This window comes from Kwoniella botswanensis, chromosome 3, assembly GCF_036426115.1.
Source record: "Kwoniella botswanensis chromosome 3, complete sequence".
In the NCBI taxonomy this organism is placed as follows: domain Eukaryota; kingdom Fungi; phylum Basidiomycota; class Tremellomycetes; order Tremellales; family Cryptococcaceae; genus Kwoniella; species Kwoniella botswanensis.
Window position 1 is genome coordinate 972953 of NC_088601.1, and position 16265 is coordinate 989217.

A 16265-nucleotide genomic window follows, 5' to 3' on the forward strand; every position below is an offset into this window, starting at 1 on the left:
CGACATTGAAAGGAAGACGCAACAGAACAATCTCCGATTCACCGTTTGGTGATTCATGTATGTATATGATTATAAATCCAAGATTCGTAGTCGAGCTGCGCCCGGCTATTCGATTCCATTCGAGACTGGAAAGATACCATATGCAGTATCTGTCGTGTTCAGATGCAGATAGATGAGAACGGGTCCAAGTTTGATAGTCGATATTTGTCATCTTGTCCCGAATGTGGGAAGTACAGTATCAGATTGTTGCTGGGCCGAGGTTTAGGATTTATTTTCGCGCTAAAAAGGTGAAAAAGCGGTCACCGAGGTCATCCACTTATAAGCGGAGTGAAAACACAGATTAATTGAGATCTCAAGACGATCTCGGTTCCGAGGTTGAGTCTTCTCCATGTACCAACAACATGACCATGGCAAACCGTATGCATGGGTGATTTGATAGTGTGCCCATATGGTATCTATCTTCGATCCTCTTTCTCACTGTTGCATTTATTTCATTACATGGAAGACTGAAACTGATTACCTCTTTCGACCATTTGGCAGGTTGAACGATCCCCGACGGTCAGACGGACATTCCGGCGGTTGAATCGTCACATAGTTTCAAGATTTTACACTCGAGAGTATCAAACGATTACATCTGCACTCGGCACCGCTTCAAACCTTCATTCTCACCACCAATCTACCACTATAACACTCAGTACGATTAGACACCAAAAACAATTTTGTTCATACCTATCTCACCACGACCATTCACCACAGAAAGCCAGAGAGCACATCGGCAATGTCCACACTCACGCCGTCCGCTGGCTCAAGCCGTCGGACGAGCGGAGAAGAACCCAGGCAATCTCAGCCTGCAGCAGGAGCTCCCCGGACAGGTGGTGGCACGCCTGGAAAGAAATCTTCATCGGGTTGTACACCTCAATCGCAGAAACAGAAGGAGCTAGCAGAAGCAGAAGCCAAGAGGAGGAAAGTACAGGTGAGTCAGCATCGGTTTCCATATACATTAGGCTAATTGCTGATCTGATATGGCGACAGAGGGCATGCGATGCTTGTAGAAGGTAAGTGGAAACTCTTTTGATATCCGCTGATATAGCCATAGGAAGAAAATCAAGTGCGATGGACCCATGAACAGCTTGAGTGAAAATAGTGAGTTGGTCATATGTGTACCGAAACGGGCTAATGCGATGACGTAGAATGTACACACTGTGAAGAGTATGGTTTAGACTGTACCTATGTCGAAGCTGCTAAGCGTAGAGGACCACCGAAAGGGTGAGTGACTCTGATCTGGATACCGAGCTAAACTTTTTTAGCTACATAGAGACGCTAGAACAACGCTGTAGCCGTCTGGAAAGGATATTACATCAGGTAAGCATGACCTACCCGGACCATTTATCAACTGTCTTCTAATGTCTCCTGCGCTTGTCACAGCTCCATCCATCCGTTGATCTCGATCAATATGTCGGCCCACCACTCGACCGCGAAGAGTTCGATCTTCCTTCATATCAAGACACTCTGCGTTCCCTGCATATCCCTCCTTTCCCCTCGCTCAAACCTTTCCCCGTCAGTCATCGATCGTCAGCCGAGTCCTCTCTCTCACCCCCTGCTGCGGGTGCCGGTTCGCCTGCAAGCAACATACTCGGATCATCACCATGGCGAGCTTATGAGAAGGATCCGGCACGAGCCCCAGAGAATGACAACGCAGAGGAAGAAGCGGAGCTGCAATCAGAAATCGCCAATGCGATAAGCAAGCTAGATATCAGGGATACCGTTTGGCGATACCACGGCAAAGCCTCTGGAGCGCATTTGATGCGAACTTTCCATGAGCTCAAATACACTCGAGAGGACAACGAGAAGAGAGATTTCTTAGAGGAAGTGAACAAGCATAAACGACATCAGTATTGGCAGTTACCGGAATGGGAATTAGTCATCGCCAACGAAGGGATTCGCTCGTTAGATCTTTCTCTCTGGCCCGAAGAAGGGTTCGGTAATCAACTCATCGATGCTTATTTCGATCATCTCAACATTCACCTTCCCCTGCTCAACCGTAAACTCTTCCAGAGGCAGTACGATTCTGGATTGTGGCGGACAAACACTTCATTCGCTAAAGTTTGCCTGATGATTTTCGCCAATGGATCAAGATTCGTAGATGACGAGCGTGTCTATTGGCCTGTTGATCTCGCTCTCACTGAAGAAGGAAGAGAAAGGTTGCAATCCAATCAAGATGGAAGTCTACGATATTCTGCTGGATGGAAATATCTTCACGCTCTCCTCCGCATGGGAAGATCCATTATGCAAGGACCGAACCTATACGAATTTCAACTACAGGTCCTCCTCTGTAGCTTCCTTTCAGGAAGTGCTGTTCCTCATCTCATGTGGATCTTATCGGGTGTGGGACTTCGTTCAGCCCAGGAAATCGGTATTCACGTTAGGTCCACTCTCATCCATGTCAACCCAGTCGAAAGAGCGCTGTACAATCGTGCATTCTGGTGTCTATACCATATAGATCGTGTCAACTGCGCCGGTGTCGGCCGATCGGTTGCTTTGCAAGATACCGACTTCGACGCTGATTACCCTATCGATGTGAACGATGAGTACTGGGAGACTGGAGATCGTGAGACGGACTTCAAACAGCCTGAAGGTGCAGGTATCTCCTCTATCGCTGCTTTCATACAGACTCTCAAACTCGATCACATCATTGGTGCCACTCTACGAACCATTTACGCCATCAATAAATTCCCTGAACATCGGGCTGACGTGGCTGCGCAGAGTGCTGTAGTCATGGAACTTGACTCTGCTCTGAACTCTTGGGCCGATAATGTCCCTGACGAACTACGGTGGGATCCTACCAGATCCGATTATTCTCTCTTCCAGCAATCCGCTTTGTTATACGTTCACTACTACTATATCCAGATCCTGATTCATCGACCCTTCATCCCTACACCACGAAACCGAAAAACTGGTCAAGTCTTCCTTCCGTCCCTTGCGATATGCGCCAATGCCGCTCGATCGATATGCAACATTGTCGACTCGGCTCTCAGGAGAGGGAGACAGGAAGGTGCCTTGCCTGGTCGAGCACTCAACGTAGGATTTATGTTACCCAGTTGGGTAGCTGCAATCGTCCTGCTCATCAACATCTATTCCGGAAGACAAACACCCGCGGAAAGACAACGAGCAATTACCGACATCAAGCGATGTATCGCTGCGTCCAAGGAGATGGAGACGGTGTGGAGACAAGCGGGAAAGATGACGGACATGTTAACGGAGCTTGCGTCTGAGCATGATATGCCTATCGCTGTGGTCACTCCCAAAGAGAAGAAAAGATCTCATTCAGGAGACGAAGTTGATTCGCCGGTACCTATGAATAGTCCACCTTGTCAGAATCAAACCTCTCCGCCAACATCGACATCAAGCAAGGCGAAGCAGTATGGTAACTTTGGACCCAACTTTGATGATCCTAGATTATTATCCGCTACCACACCTCAGATCCAACATCCTGCTGACAAGATTCCTACTCCTGAGATAATATATGGCTCTTCGTCATATCTGTTTGAAGGGAACCCCGGTTCTGGTGCTACTTCGATTGCGTATCCTTCACCTACCCATACATCCTCTTCGAACACCGTCAATAACATTTTCTCAGAAACAGGAACGACAACCGATATCCAGTCGGCCCAGTCTCAAAACCAAAACCAATTCACGACATTCATGGGAGGTAATCTACCGACTACAAATTTTAATGTCAACAATGAAACGTATAGTCAACCTCAATCGTCGATACCTTCATTCACCACTCAGATATTCGGAGATGCTCAACCGAACGATCTACTGGGTTTAAGTGAGAATTCTTTCGAAAATTCCTTATTTGATCTGGGATCATCGGTATTTGACGCGACGGGTCAAATGGAGGAAAATGATATTTGGACTCAATTATTCTCTGATTATACGTGAGTCGATGTTAGAACGGTGTGATATAAGTGGTGTCAGTGATTGAACGACGCTAATATGATATCTCCTAAATTTGGTATTTGACAGGGGACAAAATTTTGATGGGAATGGGAATTGGAATTGGACAGTACCTGGAACGGGAACGGGAACGGGGATGTCGAATAACCCCAGTGCGAATTCGAACACAAATACAAATATAAATACAAATACAAATAGAAATAACAATACTACTCAACCGCAAACTCAGACTCAATTCCGACCACAGCAACAGCAACAGCAACAGCAACAGCAACAACGTCAGCCACAAGGTTGGTAAGACACGTACACATATATAGTTATACACCGTATATCTAAAGTTATATTATATAAATGCATTTTACATGATACAGTCTACACATGCACGCGAAGATACGGTCGCATGATTTAATCATGCGTTAGTGTTTGTATCATTCATTATTTATGCATTATAATGAGGGTATGCAGTAGTACAAAGCATCTATTCCTATGTAGCACATACAGTATACTTGGCATGGCGTGTACAAGTTCAAGTTTATCTAGGCAATTCTCTCGCCGTGTTGCTCCTTTCCACAGGCGTCAACTCGTCATCAAAATCATTTCGATCTTCGTTATCTTCCAGAAGACCCATGGCAAGTTCTTCTTCCTCATGCGAATTGGGATGTTCCTGTTCGTTATCTACCAAGAAGGAAACAATGAGATTGATAATTGACATTAATACCATGAAGATCCACCAGGCTCTTCCGTTCATAAATCGAGTTTCCATAGAGTAGGCGAATAACGCTGAGATCAATGATGGACCGATCACTCTTGCCATACACTATGATCATCAAGTCAAGTCAAGTCAGTAGCGGCTTTAAAACATTTCCAATAGGATGAATACTGAAGGATGGATAAACTCACTCCTACGGCTGTTCCTATCCCATTTATAGCTCCTAAAGCACTCTTATCAGGAGAAGCAGTATTGATCAAAACCATCAATAAACTACCTGTTAGGTTGATGACAGTCACGAATGATAGATATACATTGACGAATATCGATAAGGTCCATCCACCAGATCTACCAGGGGGTTTTGTTAGACGTAAAAGTGGTAAGAGTAACCAAACGAATATCCAACCTATAGTTAGGACTTTGTAACCCCCGGCAATCCCGAATAACCTCTTGATACGAGTTAATAAGACCAGCTGGACGATGATAGTTACGAGGCCGTTGATGGCGAATGCGGTTCCGATGGATGAGGCAGACATTGCTAGACCACTATGTGATAACCATAAATAGTATTAGCTCAATCAACTTGTACTGTATCAATCAATCGATTCAATAATTGAAGATATTGGTCACTCACTTATTTCGATCGAAGAAAAATAGAAGACAAGCTGCATTCCAAGCACCTTGTACGAAACTGTGAAATGGTATGATATCCCTCAAAATCATCAGTATTCAGATCTATGAAATCTCTTCAAGAAAAGTTTGAGAGTGGACTGGACTGGGACTTACGCATTCAAGAAAGCAGTAGCCGCCATAACTCTAACTTTCTTAACCCCCATCAACTCCCAGAATCCCCACTCGCTCTTCCGTATAGGCGTAAACAACGGTTCAGGTCCATCTTCTCCTATGGGTAATTTCGATGATATATTCGCTGAAGTCGAAGATGAAGACGATTCTTCTTCTCCTACTAGAGTCTCACTCTCGGATATCAAAGACGAACTAGATTGATACCTCTTATGTGATTTTCTATTATTATTGAATGTCTTTGTTGATAATGATAAGAATGATAATGAGCCCTTCCCGTTATTGACCAATGTCGGTAGGGACTCGTGGTAAAATATCAGACAGAATAAGATACCTATCAATGTCAAACCGGCCGTTACGAGACATGCTATTTATAGGAAAACAAATCATCAAAATTCGTCATTCATTCTGTGTTATACAGACTGATATGTGGAATGTTAGAAGAAAAGTAAAGTCGACATACGTAATAGGTATGGATAGGTTCGAAGTATCTCGAGGGAACCAAAGAGTTTTGGAAATCTCTCGAAGGGATGTGACAAGGATCCACCGAGAGCATTGCTGGTGATTCCAATTTCGTTCGTTAGCAGTTCATTCATTTGACTTTGGATGGAAGTGTAAATGGTGGTGCAATAGCTTTCTCCAGTATGACTCACCCTACGATCGCCCCGACAGTCCAAGTCAGACCGTACATCGCAAAAGCGTCGGTCGAATTGGTGGAATCGGTGATATCTCCTATAGCAGCTCTGATGACCTGTGATCCCAGGACGAGGAAGACGAGACACGTCATTTCATGATGACTTTTGGAAGTGAATCTTGACGTTGACTCACCGCTACATTCCCATTTAGCGCTCCGCTCAAGCATCGAAAGGCGATCATCATCCAGAAAGAAGTTGCCAATCCACTAACAGATCATATCAATTAAGGTCAACGGACAACACAATAAATCGTTTCAATGCTTCGTGGATGAATTCAATCGGATGCTGTACTCACAATAATGATCCTGATACTACTACTCCTATCAGCCCAAAGAGAATCACAGGCTTCCTTCCGATCTTGCTACAATCATCAATCCCATGTAATCAGAATTGTATCAAACGGATCTAGGAGGGTTAGGTATCGAAATGATGTCGACTCACTCTGATAATTTCGCCCAGTGATATACGGTAAAGAATTGGACAAATGCGAATACCGATTCCTATTACATCATATTGTGGATGAGTCAAGAGCTCTTGTACATCAAATCACCAATTTACTCACAACTAATCCAGAATAAAAACCTATCCTATCTGGATTATCTGTCACTCCTAATTCCTCTACCATCTGATTGACGAATGGGAAGATCACTGCGAGTACCGTGTATCAATCAATCAGCCCCAATAGAATAGCCCTGGGTTTGGAGATGTGTAGGACTGACCTGTATACGCGACTAATATCATTAGGTGATTGAATTAGCACACACCTGCCTTCTCTGTATACTCTTCTGGACAAGACAACTCACTAGGCTCAGCCAACCTCACACCCATCAAAACAGCTATCTGGGCGAAAGGCAATGGCGTCTGACCTTTCACTTTCATCCTTGAAGGTGAGATCGGACTGTTCATCCCCGTTTTCCTAAATGTCCGATTATGAGTCGCCTGGACAGACAATGGTACAGGTATAGTTGGAGTTGTGCTTCGTCGAGGATCTGTATTACCCCTTCTATGTAAAGGTCTACTCATTCGATCGACTTGATGGGGTTACAACACAGCGTCTCAACAGCGACCTGGATTGATGAATCAATCTATTCAGCTATACGTTGATGTGCTGTATTGTCACAAGCTCACTTGAAACTGTATCTATCGATAACGCAATTCTATTCTTGACTTCTGATATCGATTAACTTGAATATCTCTGACTTCTTTTTCTTTATTCACATCCGCAAGGTATCCTATAGATCTCCGTATACCGTCTCCAAATTCAGTGGACTTGTCTGGAATTGGAAGGGTACGAATTTATCACTTCACTCTCTGAGTCTGATCTTCAGTGACGACTCGAAATCGCATCACATCACATCACATAACATAATCTTATCCTCCACACACACGCGATCCAACTAAATTTTTAAGCTTGCTGTTTTTACGATACTGTGTGCTCAAGTAGTGTAAAATGCCTCACCTCTTACACCTCACTTATCTTATGCGGATCTCGAATCAGCTGGAATAGTGGGGGTTTCAGGGTTCTGGACTTGACGATTTGATGATACTCATAAGGTGGATCGTGAGGGGTATTTTCAGTAGTCTCTGGTAGTCTTCCTCCCCGTAAAGTGGGAGAGGGGTGTATCATCGGATTAGACCGACAATCCGGCGCTTCGGTGAACCGATATCCCGATTCATATCTTCCAGCCACATATCGATGAGGTGCATCATATTTACGAGAGAGTATTCAGTCGTACTCTACGTTGAACATGTACAGGTATCTGAAGAAGATGAATCAACTGCAACAGAAGAGGAAGAAGAAGAAGACGATTGGCCGATCTTCAAATTACCTCCTGTTGCACCTCCCAACGCAGTGACCGACCATGCTTGACGTCCACATCGAGCTATCGCTGCTTTTTGAGCTTGCTCCAATCGACCCTCTGATCGACACACTCCTTATCAGCTCTAGCAATTGTCATAGGTCGGAAAGCTTACTCACTACTGATATCGATAGCTGTTCCTCCATCTACAGCTGTCACAGTCACTAGAAACCGAAGATATCAGAATGAATCACACTACTTGTCTGGTTGGACAGTGGAGTTGGTGGACCCACTGGTACAAGAACCACTTGAAGCCGTATTGGTTATGTCGTCCACTCGTAAAAACTGAATGGCTCCTTGAATACCACCGCCAAGTGACAATAAACTACATCAAAAGGATTCAGCATACATTGTTTCGATCTTCAGGCGAAAAAAGAAGTGATATACTCACGCAACGTTACAGTCATGAGAATCTAAATTCCCACCTTCACATACGGGTTGTACGACCAATTCCGCTCGCGCATTCAATGCCGTATCTTTGTGTTTAATCACAGCCCCCGATATGAGTGGGACCAAGGCGAAAAGTGCTATCGAAGCTTTAGCAAACATGGTGGTGTAGAGTATATGGGAGAAGGTGGGGAGGTTGATTAGAAGAATTATATGAATGAGTGTATGGGTAGCTACCGGAGCTTGAATAAGTCAAAGTGAGAAAAGGTTATCGAACAAGATGAGCTCTATATATCTTTAGGACAAAGTGCGAATCATCTTGGCCATGAGATGAAGACATACCGAGATACTGAATTCGGCATCTGGTAGATGACGACCCGTTCTAGTACCCAGGTTACCTACAAAGATTACTGTCTCTTGCAATGGTATCCAAGTAAGTGATGGTCGCCATGTTTGGGAACCGAATCATTCTTTTCTTTCCCAGGCAAGTCATGGGTCATGTCACTCCATGTTAACACAGATGGAAAAACCCCATGCAGTAGATGGACACCGAGTTGCGAGCCAGGTGTATAACCATGACTATGTGTCTCGTATGTCGCCGCACGGACCATCAGGTGGAGGTTGTCCACCATTGATCAACGATTCACAGTCTAGTATACATAAGATACACTTCAACTGGCTTTCTCTTTCTCTTCTCCATCCATCTTAATCAGCTTTGCGATAGAACACTAAACACCTTCTTGATCACACATAGCTTGATTGACAGATCCTCGTGCGGCTTTACCATAACTCAGTCTCAGACAATGGCTTCCCATTCCGCTGAGGTGAGTTGATCAACTGTCTACACTCAGGTCTTATAGGGTGGCAAAATCCACTTCAGCCTTACGACCGTCCCTTTTACCTTGTCTCTGTCTCCTCGCATGTTCTGACCACCGACCATCATGATGATTCTTCCACATAGGCCAGCGTTCCCTCGCAACGAGGCTCGGGCATTGACTTCAAGTCGACTAGAATTCAAGGGGTAAGTGTACTCACCCAGATCTCACGTCAGCGCCATCCAATGATTCAGTGAAAGCTAACATGATCGACAGTCCAATCAGCCTCGAACCTACGCAAGAGCTACCCAAGGTACTCAACCTTATACCGGATCATCTAACAAAAAACTTCATGGTCTTGATCCAAGCTCCGAAGAGATCGATTCTGTCATCGTTCATGACCTTCACTGGGTGAGTAAAGGAGGACCATGGCCATCATGGCTTTAGTATCAAAGATGACTGATCGCTATTCTAGTGGACGAACGACCAAGATCTCGTCTCACTTGCCGATCAAGTGGGATTCGTTGTTGGAAACAAGGATGTTCAATTTTTAGAACATAAAGTCAATGGAAAAAGTAAAGGGTGAGTACTGTCATGTAGTAAAACCATCCCACTTCAATTGACACCAAATCATCCCCTTGGACCTACAGACAAGCAGTGATCAATTGTCATACCAAGGAAAACGCAATGAAACTTCATGAGTTCTTCCAACACAAGTGAGTCCATGGTCGTGATCACCGTCACCGATAGCTAAACCTCTGAAATTAGCACTTTCCAAGGCAAGAAGCTGCCCTCCGCTTTATCCTCTTGTGCCTACGGTAACCCTCTCCATCCTGGCAATCAAGGCAAGTACAACGCATGAAATCTGCGTCTACTGACCTGCTAGCAGACTTTCCCTCCGTTCGCCCTTTGAGTACCGCCATTCACAGTGCAGTTCGACAACCCACCAACGCACATGGTGGGGTCAACTTCAATCGAGTCCGACCCAACTCTCGAACTGCGATTCACGCCAATCTCGGCGTCGGACATCCAAACCCCCGAACCTTCAGTATGGGTAATTTCAATCCCGTTCCTATGCAACCAGGAAGCTCTGGAGAGATGGTACCAATTGGTGAGTCTGCCAAGACATTTACTGGGATGCATGTTGACAACAAAAATTCAGACCCCGCCATCGCTTGGTCCTCTCAACAACAAGAGTACATCCCCTTCGGTTGTAGTAAGTCTACGATGGGTAGAAGTCGACACTCAATGTTAACGATAATGGTGTTTGTATAGTTCCCATGAACCCTCCTTTCCAATATAACGGACAAGATTATATGATGGGCGGAGTGCTTCCAGCTGTCCAATAGATCGGAGAAATTCCGAATACCAGGGTAAGTCTGTGTGATAGGGGGCTTTGGTATTACCTTGAAGATGACGTCTTTGAGACCAGTTTAGGCTGTGAAGATTTCTCTCCGACTATCACTCATCCCGTTTCAGACAAGGTTTCTTTCGCTTCAAAAATGTTTTCATCCTGTATCAACGTAACAACAAGTATAGCATATCGTAGCAGCCATCCTCGCACAAGTCCCATAGTCCCAAATCGACACGCTATCTCCACATAGGGGTCGATCATGCATCTGTATCATGTCCAATCATTGCCCCGCTCGATATAACCGGGGGTACCCAGAGCATACTTATGCTAAATAATCAAAATATGAGCTCGTTTCGACCCTATTTATCACGTTTCATCACACATCTTCATCATCACCCCCCTTCATCTCGACAACACTGTTCTCCCACCCCCCGGTAACTTGGATATGGATCTATAGATTATAACAATACCAATCCGCAGTGTTTGGACTATCAACCTTCCTTTGTTCTCTGACCTCCTAAAGCTGCCAATCAGGCTTGATTGAATCCCCTTTCGAACCATTCTACTCTTACCAACAGCGATGGATGGATCCTTTGATCATCTATAGTCTGTATAGATTGCCCCTTTAAAGCGAGACTGCGGATTGGTACGAAGGAGATGATTTTGACCCTTTGTTTTCTCATCGCTTTGTTGTCCAACCATGCACTACCAAGTGAACCAGAGCAAAGATGAAAAGGTATATTAACCCCCATCTTACTGGCCTCGCCACTACTTTTTTCACTTCTTCTCATATTTCATCTCAACGAATATAAAAAGAATTTCTCAGTTCTTTCTGCTTTCTGTTGCTTATTTATTGATATTTAGCTATCTATCGAAAGAAACCAAATCAATCAGTAGTTGACTTTTGTAAAGACAACCAACCAACCCATTCAAATCCAGATCAATCTTTCAACTTTCTATCCCACTCACTCCCTCGAACGAAACAAGATGCGAGTCGAACGATCTTTGCTCCTCACTGCCCTCTTCGGTGCGTTCGCTACCTTTGTAGCTGCCCAAAACGAGAACGGGTCCGAAGCTGAGGAAGGGTAAGTCGACCTAACATTTCCTTTGTCCTATATCTCCCTTACCAACATAGCGACGCTGACATACCCTGATTCCTCTACAGTGCCCCAGAAGAGTCCAGTGCTGCCGAGACTGGAGCTGCCGAATCTGGAGCTTCCTCCGCTGCTGCTGGTGCCTCTTCCGCTGCCAGTGATGCCGAGGGTGCCGCCTCGTCAGCCGTCGCAGGAGCTTCTTCAGCCGTCTCATCCGCCGCGGCTGGTGCTTCCTCCGCCGTCTCTGGTGCTGTCTCCGGTGCCTCTTCGGCCGCTGGTGCAGCCGCTACTGGAGCTTCCTCGGCTGCTGGGGGAGCCTCATCTGCCGCTGGGGGTGCATCCTCTGCTGCCGGTGGTGCCGCTACCGCCGCCTCGTCCGCCGCCGGATCAGGTTCCAAAGCCGCCACTTCCTCTGCTGCTGCTACTTCCGGTGCTTCCAACTCGTCAGCTTCTGGAAACGGCTCCGATTCAGGGGCTTCACCACTCGTCGGTATCGCTCACGGATCCGAATGGCTTACTGGTGCCGCGGTCGTCGCCGGTGCCTTCGGTGCTGGTGTTGCTGCTCTCTTTTAATTTCCTTATTCCGACTCGAACTCGCGGACTCACACTTCAATATCAGCCTAGAGTAGTATATAGGATAAGATCGGAAGAAGGGAAATGAAGGAATAGATCGGTTTGGATCAGATGGGATGAGATGGAAGAGCAGTCAAGGAGATGATAATAAACGGACAATTCATACCTTCAAGCTTAGTTTATCTTTATCCTCTTATCGATTCCAATCTATACTTTACAGTACATGCAATATCCTTTCACTTAATTTGTTCTTCTCTTTAATCAGTCTAGTTGTTTCATGCTATGTGATCTATTTCAGGAGCCCCCAATACTACACTTACTGTGTCACGCTGTAGCAGAAGCAGAAGGAAGACAATGGGTTCAAACCGTCTGAACGAAGTCTTCGAGCTATTCGAGAGTTAGTAATAAGTTCGCCATGCTTTCGGATGAGCGATGCGAGTCCGATCCAGAACAAAAAATTCATTCACTACATGATATATCTATGTATGATAATATGCCTCATCCATCTCAGAACATGTCAACGTATCTCTTCGTACACGAGTACCTAAACATTATGAAGAATTAGCAAATACCGTGTATTACGAGTTTAATTTCTGGAAACTTACCATTCGAAATCGAAATTGTTTCCTTGATCACACCAGCAATTACCTCTTGTATGAGATTCGCCTTGAGGGCAGTGCTAAAACAGAATAGGCATTAATAGCAATAACGATCAATAGGTTTTGACAATAGCAAAAGGAATTTTGAGCATTATGAGAAGGAAGGAGTAAAGTAATACTCACTTGGAAAGGTTCATGTCTATAACCTATATCTTCAAACCAATGGATTTGTTCTTTCTTGGCGAACAACGCTGCTCCAATGGAATGTACGGGTGCGTCACCCCATCTCTCATAGTAGAATCCACCTTTCTTATCTAGATAATCGAAGAATTCCATATACGGTTTGGATCGCCAAAAGTTGAGATCACCTATAAAGACCCTTAAATATCAGTATATGGTTCGGTCATGATCGCAGAGCAGGCGATACATACCGATCTCGAAGTTGGACCAGACTGTAACAGAAAAAAGAACGGAGTCAGTTGGAGGGTTTCTGACTGAAAGAGACATGATATGTTATGACCAGCACTTACAGTGACATTTATTATACGTGTCACCGCCATCATCACTTAGGAATTGCATCGCGTTACCTTCGGGTAGGTAATCAGGATGTTCTTGAATGAACTCTGAGAAGTCAAGAGGAGCATCAGTACAGTCTCATCTTTCAATACCTTTAGCGTATTTGATCTCTTATCTGACTCACCTTTCACAGCATCCCATAATGTTGGTATAGTCTCGATATATTCGTATAATGACAAAGTGAATCCGTATACTTTGTTTTCGTCTTGCATAACAAGGAAAGGATCATAATCTGATATCGATTGAATCCAAGTTTATGTCAATTGATCGCCTGGGTTCAAAAATTATAAGGAAGGCTACCACTCACTGAGATCACAGAAGAACTTGACGGAAGGTTCGATACGCCAATAATAATCGTAATCAGCCAAAAGAGGGTGTTGGTAGAAGAACTATGGTGGATCAGAAGGTACGTGACCACAATTAGTCGTTCCATCGATCGATGAAGAACTGGATGCCTTTGGATGAAAAGTGCTCACTCCTGAATTGAATCTACACATATTTCTATATGGTACCGAATGACCGTAAATTACTTTCTTCCTAATCATCTCTTCTCTCGCTTTAGTAGCTTTCTCTTCGTCAATCCTGTTTACAAAGAGTCCTCAAAAATTAGCATTGGGCAGTCAAAGTTGTTGTATATTCCGACTCACCATTCAGGTTGATGCCAATGATCAGGTTCGATCTTACCGTAATGACATTTCGCCTTAGTGAGAGATTGGGTGTACCGCTTGAATTCATCCGAGAAATCATCATCATTTAGAAAGACGTAATCGTATTTGGCCCAATGGTTGAAACGATCTTCCATTTGTCTCATGGAATCTAGGAATGGCCATAAATCGGAATTTCGCGCTGGAGACAATCCTACGTCAGCTTTTCATTCATGATGAATGCCATGAATCGATGGTAAATATACAAGTTAAGGAGATTCAGTCAGTCCAACTCACCTAGAACGACAAAGACAGCATTGGCCTTCCTCCTGCCTTCCAATGCCTCATCATCCCTTAGATCATCTGCAGTAGGCAATCCCTCGCCAGCCCATTTGGGCACAGCAGAGTCAGGCGGTTGACCAGATCTCCACCCTCCTGAAGGTAAGAGATTGAATGGCGATGTCGTAGCTCGGTACGTTGGATGAATGGACGCCAATAAGTGTAGTAAGAACTATACATGACGGTTAGAACGGTTAGCAAAGGGTACAAAGAAGACAAGGCAAGATTTAATGATGTCCGATACTCACGATGAATCCACCGGCTATACCGATGTATTTCCATCTAGGAATCATCATCTTGCCTATGACACGAATGCAGAAACTATCGCAATTTGGTATATAAAGTCGATGATTGAATTGTTATATTATGTTGAGTCGTGAAGATGTGTTATCCTTTGTCTTATTGACGAATTGCGCAAGTTGAGCCTGATGGATTCCTTTGATTCAAGCAATACCAGTAAGATGCCTTCACTTTACTACGCAGAATATTTCGGTGCAGTTGCGATTGTTGGTAGGAATAGGTTACACCACAGTATGATTTGGTGAAGGCGTCGTTTGACGGTTCGACGGATAGACGTCCCTCTGAGCAGACCTTCTAGGTAAAGGGTTATGAGAAAAACCAAGATGACTGCGGTTTTTCAAACGCTGCGATGTCGCTGAGGCAGGGCAACTGGATGCTACGTTGATTATTTGATCGTTCTCCTGCTGATTGCACTGACTCCCAAGTGCTTCCGCAATACGGTATTGGGTGATCTTTCGATGGTATGGATGTATACTAGACCGATGAAATCATTCGAGTAGACTGACTGATTTGCCAAGCTACACTCAATGTTCGAGACAGATGACAGATGACTGATGACAGACTAGATGACCGAGAACAATGGAGCCCCGAGGTAGAACACGTTATGTGGCATCCTTTCTCTTGCTGCCTTGCTTGGGATAAAAGATGATAAATTCAACTAGGAGCTCCATGTCCCGCAGCTCTCTTTCACATTTCGAAGCTTCACCGCTTTCTTGTCTTGTGATCACGTCCATCGAGAGCAAGATGACGATGTACGCCATACTCATACCCGATTGAAACAGAGGAGGCGAGAGGTTTGACGTCTTTACCAGAGCCACAACAGTCTCTCACCGCACTCGACTGTGTACTATCTGGAGGACGTCATGTTGTTACACTGTAGTGCTTCATTTTGGTACAGGGCTATACAGTGGTGGACCTGTTTCTGTATAGCGGTCAAGTCTCAATAGTGTCTCTGATGGTATGGGTATGGGGGTCCCATATGGCGCAACGCACTACATGTATGGGTCGGGTGGATTTACGCGTTGATGCTGTCACGCGTGTAGTTAGATAAAGTTTAGGATAGACCCGGAAATTACTTCAGGGTCAGGTGCAAGTGGATGTGACATATCACACTAGGTCGCGACTGTTCTTTTGATATTTTTACTTTTACTTTTCTCCTTTGATTGCTCTTCGCGTTCTTTCCACCAAGGATCAAACCCTGCTTATTGCCGATATCTAGGATCTTATGTATATCCCTATTTGTAAGGCGAAGAGAGAGAAGGATCTGAGGCCTAGGATCCTAGGATTAACAAACATGTGGTCCCTTTATTTTGGTGACGAACTTCAAGGCAAAAGGGGCGGAGTTGAGGCGAGGCGAGGGCAAGGGAACTAACTAAAAGGTTAATCTTCAGGTGGAGAACGAGACGAGACGAGATGGGACGATGGGAAGGATGTCAACAAACGCCAACACTCATCGAATCTGACGACTTGTTTGTATCCTTGGAAAAAGGTAAATAACGCACTCCACGGTACAGATATAAGTATAACCCATCTTATCCTAAATTGATCATCCATCCATCT

General features: G+C 44.7%; 6 protein-coding genes across 6 annotated transcripts; 3 read left to right on the top strand and 3 right to left on the bottom strand.

Moving 5' to 3' along the window:
* Window positions 1-778: 778 nt before the first annotated feature.
* L199_008247 (uncharacterized protein) lies at window positions 779-4258 on the top strand (the record flags this gene model as incomplete). The annotated part of the gene is made up of 7 exons (XM_064893929.1): window positions 779-973; window positions 1033-1055; window positions 1130-1143; window positions 1191-1266; window positions 1338-1362; window positions 1426-3941; window positions 4030-4258. 7 exons carry the CDS (start codon window positions 779-781, stop codon window positions 4256-4258), a joined length of 3078 nt encoding a protein of 1025 aa, XP_064750001.1.
* A 234-nt stretch (window positions 4259-4492) lies between these two features.
* On the bottom strand, window positions 4493-7188 carry L199_008248 (uncharacterized protein; the record flags this gene model as incomplete). Its single annotated transcript, XM_064893930.1, has 12 exons — window positions 4493-4777; window positions 4861-5215; window positions 5304-5360; window positions 5456-5837; window positions 5934-6028; window positions 6124-6221; window positions 6299-6371; window positions 6461-6526; window positions 6607-6665; window positions 6728-6813; window positions 6885-6896; window positions 6969-7188. The coding sequence occupies 12 exons, from the start codon at window positions 7186-7188 to the stop codon at window positions 4493-4495; spliced, it is 1788 nt and encodes a 595-aa protein (XP_064750002.1).
* Window positions 7189-7902: 714 nt separating this feature from the next.
* On the bottom strand, window positions 7903-8573 carry L199_008249 (uncharacterized protein; the record flags this gene model as incomplete). The annotated part of the gene is made up of 4 exons (XM_064893931.1): window positions 7903-8084; window positions 8144-8188; window positions 8258-8349; window positions 8416-8573. The coding sequence occupies 4 exons, from the start codon at window positions 8571-8573 to the stop codon at window positions 7903-7905; spliced, it is 477 nt and encodes a 158-aa protein (XP_064750003.1).
* Window positions 8574-9214: 641 nt separating this feature from the next.
* On the top strand, window positions 9215-10575 carry L199_008250 (uncharacterized protein; the record flags this gene model as incomplete). Its single annotated transcript, XM_064893932.1, has 9 exons — window positions 9215-9235; window positions 9373-9432; window positions 9503-9637; window positions 9702-9808; window positions 9877-9942; window positions 9995-10071; window positions 10116-10337; window positions 10389-10442; window positions 10502-10575. The coding sequence occupies 9 exons, from the start codon at window positions 9215-9217 to the stop codon at window positions 10573-10575; spliced, it is 816 nt and encodes a 271-aa protein (XP_064750004.1).
* Window positions 10576-11567: 992 nt separating this feature from the next.
* Window positions 11568-12247, top strand: L199_008251 (uncharacterized protein; the record flags this gene model as incomplete). Its single annotated transcript, XM_064893933.1, has 2 exons — window positions 11568-11665; window positions 11746-12247. 2 exons carry the CDS (start codon window positions 11568-11570, stop codon window positions 12245-12247), a joined length of 600 nt encoding a protein of 199 aa, XP_064750005.1.
* A 507-nt stretch (window positions 12248-12754) lies between these two features.
* On the bottom strand, window positions 12755-14701 carry L199_008252 (uncharacterized protein; the record flags this gene model as incomplete). Its single annotated transcript, XM_064893934.1, has 11 exons — window positions 12755-12791; window positions 12853-12926; window positions 13030-13214; window positions 13278-13298; window positions 13377-13469; window positions 13547-13654; window positions 13730-13811; window positions 13899-14004; window positions 14070-14268; window positions 14364-14577; window positions 14654-14701. The coding sequence occupies 11 exons, from the start codon at window positions 14699-14701 to the stop codon at window positions 12755-12757; spliced, it is 1167 nt and encodes a 388-aa protein (XP_064750006.1).
* Window positions 14702-16265: the final 1564 nt, after the last annotated feature.